The sequence below is a fragment of the Leishmania braziliensis genome, chromosome 28 (genome assembly GCF_000002845.2).
Source record: "Leishmania braziliensis MHOM/BR/75/M2904 complete genome, chromosome 28".
Lineage (NCBI taxonomy): Eukaryota > Euglenozoa > Kinetoplastea > Trypanosomatida > Trypanosomatidae > Leishmania > Leishmania braziliensis.
The window spans coordinates 663026-673384 of record NC_009320.2 but is presented as its reverse complement, the minus strand read 5'-3'; the positions used below and the strand labels follow the sequence as shown (position 1 = coordinate 673384).

The following is a 10359-nucleotide window of genomic DNA, read 5'->3' as shown; positions in this document are numbered from 1 at the left end:
AAAAATCACCCCACACAACCACCCAACACCCAACACCCAACACATTAAATCCCCCCCCCCCCCCACCCAAAATTTTTTAATACCCCAAAAAAACAACCCAACACAATATAAAAAAAACAAAACACCCACCACACAACACTACCCCCCCCCACCCAACCAAACCACCCCCCCCCACCCAACACACCCACACCCCCACAACCAACCCCCCACCTCACACCCCCCAAACAACACTCCAAAAACACAAAACCACCATCACCAACCCCAACACCCCCCCCCCCCCCACAACACCAATAACTATTTAAAATCCCCCCCCCCCCCCTCTCACCTTTTTCCTTCACTGCTCGCTTTTCTGCCGCTGTACGCACCCCACTGCCACGGCAGGCGCCCCCCTCCTCCTCTTCCTCCTCCCGTTCTCTCCCCAAAATAAAAGTGTCGTTTGCGCGTCTATTTTCTCCGCCTTGCCTGCCTGCCTGCCGCATGCGAAGGCGTTAGCGGCAGCCGCACAAGCAGACTGCGAGCGCTATACGCGCACTGACCCACCCACTCGCGACGCAGCCAGGGAGAACTTGCAGACTTTACCAACACATGCACACGCACACCACAACATAATACCCAGTGGACGATCTTCTCGCGAGCCAGCTTGGGGTCTGCCGGCAGGACGACGCTGCCGCCGTCGAACATGCATTCCTCCATTCGCTCTCACACCTCGGCGAATACTGCCGCTGTCAGCACTGCTGCCCCGCCAGTACCAGCAGTGGACCACTCCGCCTTCGCGATGTCTCTGCCGCCGCCACGATTCTGGATGCCAACGTCGCAGGCTCCAGAGGAGGTGATCTCGTCCCGCTACCTAAAGCGTCTCGGCAATACCTTCATCTGTAGTTCACGCAAGGGGAACGGCAAACGCCTGGATGAGTCGGCGGATGGCGTCGCTGCAGCCGAGGGAGAATGTATGAGTAGTCGAAAGGTCTCATTCATGCACCGTCACTCCAACTCCTGCAACGTATTCTCTGCCATATCGCTCGTTTCCTCCCCCGCTGCCCGCAAAGCGGGCACTCAGCAGGACGGTGAGGCGGCGTCTACGGCTGCTGCGAATCACGGGCGACTTCGGCGCATTGCCCCCCCTGGGGCGTCCAGCAACGGCAACCCTGCCTTCCTGAGTCCCCCCTTACCCTCTCCCAACACGGCACTGCCGCCGGTACTGGCAAACAAGGACTTGGCGCATTCTACTGGTGGCGACGGTCACTCAGTGCTGCCACGCTTGCACCTGCCGCAGACGCCAGGTAGTGGTCAGCAGCGTCAACGCAGCAGTCCACATGTTTCGACCGCATTACGGATGTCGGCAAACGCGCCGGGAGGGGTAGTGGGTCGCCTGCACAGTCGTGATAGGGAGATGCCCAACCAGAACGCGCCCTACAGTGTCCCTCGCTTCTCGCCTCCCACGAGCCGTCAGGGCAGCAGCACCTGCAACAGCTCCGTGGACCTCGACCTCAGCGAGTGTGGCATCCAAGTCGCTGCAGCCACGTCGGGGCGCCACTGTAGCGAAAAGGCAAAGGCGGGCGAGGTGGCTGCAGCGGAGGTAGACTGTATGGTGGCGAAGGCGGCCGAGTTGATAGCGAGCGCTGCACCTCCACGCCGGAAGCTCCGTGGCCACAATGAGCGGGCCGCGCAGGTTCTCGCACAGGAGCACTCAAAGCTACTTTTGCTGGTGGGGCGCCGCGCTAACGTGGAGGCGGACATTGAGGACTTGCTGGAACTGGCCGACGCCGCGAGGGAGAAGGTGCGGCAGGAGCGACTGAACCTGCTGTCAATGCCGACGACTCGGGCTACAAGCGATGTGGCGGCAGCGCCCTTAGGGGATGGCACAAACTCACGTCACCAAGACAGAGGCGGTGGGCATGGCGTGGACAGAGGGACCTCGGCGTCTTCTCTTGACCTGGCCGCGGTGCGGTATCAGCTGCGCAGGCTGAGCAACGACCTCCTGCGCAACGGCGTCACCGAGCTTGACGCCACACAACTGCGTCAGCTCGTGCAGGAGTTGGAGGATCATCTGTACTTGGTGGAGGAGGCTCTCGAGGAGGAGGCGGGTAATGTGGAAGCGATAGACCCAGAGGTACAGTCGCTCGTTATGACAGCAGGAACCGCCGCCGCCGCCGCAGTGCCACCTCCAGACCGATCACTGCGGCAGCGACTGCAGCACGCGAAAAGGGAGCAGGAAGACCTGCTGGAAGTGTCGTCGAACTTGGCGCACATGAAGTGGCTCATGGAGAGCATCGACACAGAGCTTCTGACAGACATGCCGCAGTCCCAGCCAGCAGGGACACACGAGACCCGGGCAACCGGGGCAGGGGCAGAGGTCGGGAAGGAGGCGCGCGGTGTGAGTTCGTGGACAGCGGATGAGGAGACAGCCGCTGCGTTCGTACACCACACAGTTTGCCAGTCCATCTCTGAGGGAGCTTTAAGTCGTTTGTCGCCCACTTCTATGACCACCGCCACAGCACGAGAGTGGGACAAAGCGGAGCTGGACCCTCACGAATGCCACAGCGTTTCCCTCGAAGCCACGATCAGCGAACCTAGCATGGTGCCTTTCTCCCTCACCGATCTTACCGCTAACGGCAGGGTGAACTGTATAAGTATGGCAACCCCGATGCCGGCTTTCAGTGTGAAGCGGCGGTCACGGATAGGCCCGAAAGACACAAGCGCCGCCTCACCCACGCCCACTGCTCACTCGCACCAACTAAATTTGCTCACCTTCATGTCGGAGGTGCTCGCCCAGTACGAGCTGGAACAGGTGGATGCGGGAAGGCTGCTGAAAATGCGACCGCTTTCGGCGCCGTCGATGCGACTCCATCACCAACAAGCGTCGTCAGTCGCGGAGCGTGACCGGCAACAGGAGCTCGACGGGGCTGAGGATGTGGAGGAGGACCTCGGCGAAACAGTTTTGCAGTCGATTGGGATGTCCGAGGAGGATGGCCGGAATCGGCGCAGTGCTGGAGTCAGTGCATCAGGGGCGCAGCGGCCTCCCTCGAGCATGTCAGGTGCAATCCCCACCGCCGGTGGCCGCTTGCAGCCTTCATCGGCAGACAACCTGTCTGAGGAGCTCCACCACTCTTCTAGTGCAACGCGTCACGGGAAGCGTCAGGCTAGCAGCAATACTAGCCGTGCTAAGAAGGTACTGTTGCGCGCACAGCTGCGTGACCTGCGCTCTGGGCTGCTGCACGATCTACATGAGCTGTGCTCGCTGCACAACTATGTGCACCTTATCGAAACCCGCCGGCGCGAGCTGACCGAGGGTATTGGCAAGGGCGATGCTGAGTACGCGGCCGAGGTCGAGCAGAAGTTGGCTGGACATCGACTCCAGCTCGAGGCTGCAAAGCGCGCGCGCGAGGAGGCTGCGCGGTGCAAAGGGGAGGCGGCAGCGCTGACGCAGGTGTGGGGGCAAGATGACATCAAGTCTCGAACAGGTAGCGGCAAGAGGCCCGGCGCTTCCGCCGGTTCACAGCGGACGGTTGCTTCCGAGGATGGCCAATACAAGCGGCCCATCAGTGCTGCAACTTTACAGCCAACGGCGCCAAGCGGCGGTACGCGCCAGGCTGGCGAGACGGCTCCGACAGCCACGGTTCTGCATGACGCAGCTACGCAGAGCAAGCTGGCTGCGGAGGAGGCGGTGACAGCGTCAGTGGAGACGGAGCTGCTGCGTGAATACCTCGTGGACAAGGGCATTGTCTTCACCGTTGTTGGAGTGGCAAGGAGGCGGCGCAACTCTGCTGCGGCAGGGTCCGTCACTACAGCGGCTGGGGCGGACACCGGTGCTGCAGCGACACATCGCAAGACGAGGAGGGGTGACCACTATGTAACTCTCGGTGGGGCTAGTGGGCCTGATGGCTTCCTCTACTATGAGCTTCGCGTGGAGAAGCCTCTGTCAATCACTCCATTAGTAATCCCAGGTGCCGACGGTGCCACAAGTGACCCCACTCCTGCACCTGCCTCCGCCAAGCCCGTAGCCGCTATGGTGCAGGTTTCTGCACGTCGACTGATGAACCTGAGGATGACTGTGGAAGCTGGAGTAACAGTGGAGGAAGTGGTGACAGGGAATCTTGTGACTAGGAGCGTCACTCCCGGCGCTCCACCTCAGCTGCTGCTTACGCTTACGCCCGTGAAGCCGTACAAAGCCGTCTCCTACGCACATGCCTTCAGCTTCAGCGCCGCGGACGCTTTCGGTGGCGTAGGGCAGCACCAGCGGCCATCTCACGACATGTGGGAGGGGGACTCGGTAGCCTCTGCCCTCTTTGTGCTTCCCGATGGCGACTACCGTCGCCGCGACGAGGCGCGCAGCTCGTCACTGGACAGTCACAATGTTCGACCTGCCAAGCCGACACCTATCACGACGGGCTCTGCAGCGCATGACAGCAGCAGCGCTTCCGTACTGTCGAAGAAAGGCGTGGCGGGCAAGAAGGGCCTCAATGCACGTACAAAGACAGCGCCACTGAAGGGGTCAGGCGGCTCATCGAAGAGCCCTGGAAGACAAAGCCTTGAAAGGACCCACACTCTAAATTTATCCACACGAGCTGCAATGGCGGACGTCAAGAGAGTGAAGAGGAGGGCGAGGCAAGGCACGTCCGGATCGCTGGCGTCTCTTGCTGGAGCGGGGTCCACCGATGTGGCTGCCACTGCGCTCGCCGCTACCACACCAATCAATACTACTGGCGCTTCAAACGCGACTTTGCTCGACACTGCGGCGGTGGCGGTGCGGTCGTCGTGCTCCGCTTTCAAAGCGAGTCAGCCGTCACTGGCGACTCCGATGCAGCTGCCTTGCAGTCCACCTCTTTCCTTTGTGCCACGGCCCATTGACGAATGGGGAGTGCCACATGCACACGCTGAGATGGAGGCAGTTGAGAGAAATGCGGTGGTGCTGACGGTGCTGCAGGCCGACGGTGTCGCCGCGGCGCAGAAGAGCGAACGTGGCGGGGCCGGTACATCTGCCGTAGAGCAGCTTCTAGCGGCTATACCCGATAGCGCGATTCTCAGCTTAGGGGAGGGGTGGCCATCGTCTGGTGCTGCGGCGCTTTCCAGTGAAGGGGCTGAGGCGCGGGAAATGGCGGCGAGTCCGGGCACGACGGATGCCGGCGCTTCTTCCGCGGTGGACGCAATGGCGACGGAGATCCTGTGCCAGACGATGATGGATGGGGCCGACGACGAAGGCGGTGCAGCCAGGGGCAGCGCGTATGCGAAGGGAGGCTCTGCGAGCTCTGGCGGCTTCAGAGATGGTGTGGGTGAGGAGGGATCCACTGACCCTGCGCGGCTATCGACCGAGGCGGAAATGGCGGGAGTGCACTTGTGTGACTCGTCGGCGTCCGTAGACGGGGAGCATCGGAGCAGCACTTCTCGCACTGGTAGCCATGAGATTGACAGACATGTTCTACCTCTCTTCCTCGCCACTGACTTGGACGCCTCCCAACTATTGTCATCATCCAAGCAGCACCAAGAGAAGCATGGCGAAGTTGAGCAAGCCACCACCGGGCGAGTCTCAGATGAGCGATACATGCTGGGGGCCTCTGCATCCAGATCGTTCCTTGTCTCCAAGTCCACGCAACCGCCAGTGGCGAAGCCGGAGACGATGCTGAAGCCGTTGCTCACCCCCTTGCAACCAGGTCCCCTTCCCGTTCAGGGGGTGGCGAACGACGGCAGTGCAGCTGACAGGTCGACTACGCCACCACTGCCCGCCTCGAAGCCACACCCGCCACATACAACACCTCGTAAAGAAAAGCCCTACCACAGGTTTGCCACTAAGTCGTCAGCTGCCTGCGCACCATTACTACGGCCGCCGCAAAGCGAGCCGTGCTGCGGCGAGGCAGAACTAGTGATGCTCATGCCACCACCGGTCGTGGTGGTGAAGCGGACTCCGGGGAGCACAAAGCCGTACATGCTGCTTCCACCTGAAGCAGCGATGAACTTGCTGGGCCCTTCTCTTCGCGACCCAGTGCACGAGCGATCTGTCGGCAGCGAACTTGAAAGGCATACCGGTGGTCAGGATTCCAGCGTACCAGGAGACACCGATGCCCCTCACGGCTTAATCGACACCGCTCCCATTTCTTTGCCGTCGCCCTTGGTAGCGGCGCACTCTGTATTGCCTACAACGGGGGCTGCGGCAGCGGCTGCAGCTGATGTGAAGACGGTATCGCACGTGCACAAGTTCCTGCAGGCCATTAAGGGCGAATTTCCGCTTCACGGCACGGCTCGAGGTGCCGGCGTCAGCCCGGCGTCCAACAAGCGCTCACCGCAAGCAGCGAGGGGTGCTGCCGGGCTTACAGTGCGTACTGAGCTGGACCAGCTGCAGGAGGATGCTCGTGAGCTCTTCATGATGGACCCTGTGCGATACGACACCGTGATTTCGGAGCTCATGAAGCAGGTGACCCACACGCTGCAGCAGGAGTTTGCCCCCAAAACATCCTCATCGCAACCGACTGCAAGAGGGACGGGTAGGGTGGCGGCAGATGCAGCGCAGACCGTTTCACCCAGTAGCCCTTTGCCAGCGTTGGACGCTGGAGAGTCTCCAGCAGGGGACGCTACCGATGCCCTGACTGGTTCAGCCGCTACCGCGACACCAGCATCCCTGGCGCAGGCGAGGGATTTCCGCACCTCCTTGTTGGTGCCGTCAATGCTGGTGCCGTTTGAAGCGCCAGCGGAGGACGGGAATGCGCGGGGCCGTGGCCTGCGCGCGTCACAGCTGCATCTCAGCAGCGTCATCGAAAAAAAGCGAGGCAGCCGTACTGACGGTGCGGTTGGTGGTGTGTCGGTGGTGTCGCCGCTGTTGTCGCATGCTGTGTCGAGATCGACACCGAACCGTCTCTTTCAAGCAGCAGCGGCGGCGGCGACACCAGGGGACGTTGATGCAGGTGCCGATCAGCTGTTTTTTTCAACGGCGTCTGTCCCGCCCCAGCCAGGGGCGCAGCGGCGTGAGACGCACGCTCTTGTCATGAAGGACGGCGCCACTGACCAGGCAGCGGGGGATTGCCGTGCATCTTACGCAGACGCAGCCGCCGAGGTGGAGCGAATTCTCTACGAACAGATGAAGGCCCAGCTGTTGCTGCGAGCCATCATTTCCAAGATGAAGGAGTTGTGGCAGACAAAGCAGCAGCACGCCGAAGCGAGGCACCGCGAGCGTCTCGCCAACCGCAAACAGCGTCTGATGAAGCGTGCCTTGGCTGCCACTTGGCCACTGGAGCGCCAGCGCATGATTCATCTGCACAAGCTGATTTACCTGCTTGATCGTCAGGTCGGCCGCGTGCATGGTTGGCTGCCGCACTACTCCGACTCTAATGTACTAATAGACGTGCTGCCTCGTGGGCCGCTATCTCGCAACCCAGGCTGCGCAACACTCCCTGCTGTGTTGACCGGCACTCATGCATGCCTCGCGTCGTGGTATCGGCAGCGGGACCAGATCAAGCTCGACGCCGCGCAGGATGTCGATGGCGTCTCCGCGGGACACGTATGCCCACGGTATCTTCACTATCTTCCACAGCGCCGCATGTACCACTACATGCGCCTGGCAAAGGAGCGGCGCATGCTTCCGCTTCGACTCGTCCGCGCTGATATCCACCTGAGCCACAACCGGCACCTCCTCCTCGGCTACGAGAAGGTTGCCCTGGAGGGCGGGGGAGAGAACAAGGCCAACAGGGGCGAGGGCAGAAGGTTGGATGGCTGGCCGCAGCGAAGGCTGCCACGGTGCCGTCGCGGCCAGCCAAACGGTTACGCTCCTCCTTTCCGAGAAAACCGGTACGAAGACATGCAAACGCACGGAGAGCGTGAGCGCTACCGTCGGCGTCTGCAGCGCACCGCGGCCTTCCAGAGCGTTTCGAAGATGTACTCACCACGAATGCAGCAGGATGCCGATCTGCCTTTCTCTGCCCACTGAGGAGGTGCAATCCGGCCTCCCTTCACGGGCAGGCGCGTCAGTGCGTGTTTTTTTTTCGTCTTTTTTTTTCTCAGCTGCACACACTCTGCAACATCTGCTGAGTCACAGTGGCTAGTTGACTGTGAGGTGTATTCTATGCCTGCAAACATCTCTCTCTCTCTCTCTGTGTGCGTGGATTCGTGTATTCCTAGGCTGTCTGCATGTGAGGGCGTGTGTCTCTCCCCCCTCCACACACCCTGCGTGTCTGAGAGAATGCGCCCTCGACGTTGGCCTTTTCCTCTTGTTTTCTGCTCCTTTCTCATGCAACACAAGCGCGCCCAGAGAGATGAATACACTACAGGGTGAAGGTGCCTCTGAGATATCACGCCAGATGCCCTTCCTTGCGTGTCTCTGTCCGCCTCCTTGTTCTTTCGGTTTCTCTCTCTTTCTCCCCTTCCCGTCACCAGCAATCCCAGTTGCGCCCACTCATCCAATAGGAAGCACCGCCCAATGGCGCACATGTACACTAAATTGAAATCAGCAACACGGCAAAGCATACGCAGCAGAAAAGAGTCAGAGAAGTTCGCGAGCGAAGGCATGGTGGCTGATGAGCAGCGCAAAACAGTCATTTATCCCCTCAAGTGGCTTCACGTGCCTCACCGCTCTTTCTTTCTCTCTCTCTCTCTTACTCACGTGCGCTACAGCTTCAAAGGGCCGCATGCAGGAGATGGTCATTGTGACTTCGCCGTGCTACACAGTCATGCGATTACCCACACTCTCTTCTCTTCCCGTTCTTCGTAAGTTACCCTCTCCGCACTTCTCGGCCCCCTCAATTCGTTCAGTTTATTCCTTCTCTGAATGCGCTCTTCTGCTGATGCGTCGTGTACGCCTTCTGTCCTGGTTACCGACTTCTCATTTTCCTCACACACAGGCACCTCCATCATGCATAGGCGTAAAGCAAGGCAGCATAAGAGCGAAAGCCTTGCTGGCTCGCGCAGAGACCACAGCTCCATCAGTTTCTCCTCTAGCGTCTCTTTATCCACGCGGTCCTCTGCGCTTGCTCCGCGCTGTACGACATCCTGCTCTTCTCCTCGTAGGGTTGTAACGAGAGCGAAGAAAAAGTGAGGGATGGTCGAACAACAGTAGGATGATGGGGAGAAGTGAGCTAATGTACCCTCTGCGCTTACTTCGATGGCAGGCTTTACCAACCGTTTCTCTGCTCTTCAGTCCATCATGTTTCTCAGCTCCTTTTAGACCCTGAGGTGCCAAGTCACGGTGGGAGCTTGCTCTTTCCCCACCCACTCACCCCCATGGCTTATCCACCACGACAGGGAACCTTGGTTTATGGAAGAAGGGCCGGGGGTAATTAGGTCTACCTCTTCCTGCGTAGTGTTACCTGATGATGACTGGAAGATAACAAAATTCTCACGCATAGCGTTGCCAGCGCTAGAGCTATGGAGAACGCGAGTTCGGGGGGGGGGGGGGGCTACCGGGCTGGTACGCTTTTCCGTGGAAAGCAAAACATCTGCCAGCTCGGACGAGTTGGGAACATATATTGGAATGCATCCTGCTTATCTTCTGAGGCTATTCCTTCTCTCTTTTATTCCTTAGTTGCCCCCTGCGGGGAACGTGCCTGACACCCTGTCAGGCTTCTGCGCACACTTCTTCAACTCCCCTCCCTTTCCCCTTTTCGTTTCGTGTGCTCTCAACGGTAGAGTATTAGGCGGCACACATCAGGGCTTGTCTACTCTCTCCCTCTTCGTCTTCCTCTTCCCCCTTTATTTCACTGGTAATACACGTCGACACCAATGCCGCAGCCGACGAGATCCGCTCAACTGAGTGTGCCGACGCCGGCCCCTACGAAGACCTCCGTGATGCATTCACAGCCACGCCCGCGTCTCGCCGGTGCCTCTCCCAGTGCTGTGCTTGTCAACACCACGCTCGGAGTGCCTCCGGGACCGATGTTGCGCCAGCATTCCACCACACCAGAGGTGTCGCCGCTGAATTCGAAGTCCGCGTCCACGGCAGCCTGGAACCCCACCATGTCTTCACCACTTCCATCGGTACCAGCGAACAGCTGGTATGCTAAGCCGTTTGTCGAGCGACCTGATGTACCAATGTCTGCTTTCCATCGGGACCACCGCGGCAAGATAATTTTCTCATCTCGTCCAATACCGGTCGAGGGGTCGGAATTGTTAGCGCTACCTGGACAGAAACTGCAGACCTTGACCGTCTGCGAGGTGGGCAAAGACCTTCTCTACGGAATGGCCTACCTCTACGCCACACCGCTTGCCATCGAGCATCAGTGGCGCGGCCGTGTTGCGCACCTCCTTCAAGTGCGGAAGCAGCAGGCACCGATACCAGACATCATGCGCCGAGGTGTGCAGGAGCTCACCATACTGCAGCGACAGCAACCGGTGCAGGGGGGTGAGCGAGTATCAACGCTGATGCCCTCGTCTTCGCCGAAG

At 59.9% G+C, this 10359-nt stretch overlaps 2 protein-coding genes across 2 annotated transcripts; both read left to right on the top strand.

Annotated features, from left to right (window-relative positions):
- Nucleotides 1-1585: 1585 nt before the first annotated feature.
- On the top strand, nt 1586-7912 carry LBRM_28_1880 (conserved hypothetical protein; the record flags this gene model as incomplete). Its single annotated transcript, XM_001566168.2, has 1 exon — nt 1586-7912. The coding sequence occupies one exon, from the start codon at nt 1586-1588 to the stop codon at nt 7910-7912; it is 6327 nt and encodes a 2108-aa protein (XP_001566218.2).
- Nucleotides 7913-9699: 1787 nt separating this feature from the next.
- LBRM_28_1870 (conserved hypothetical protein) lies at nt 9700-10358 on the top strand (the record flags this gene model as incomplete). The annotated part of the gene is made up of 1 exon (XM_001566167.1): nt 9700-10358. A coding segment is annotated over one exon (659 nt), but the record flags the coding sequence as incomplete, so codon positions are not given.
- Nucleotide 10359: the final 1 nt, after the last annotated feature.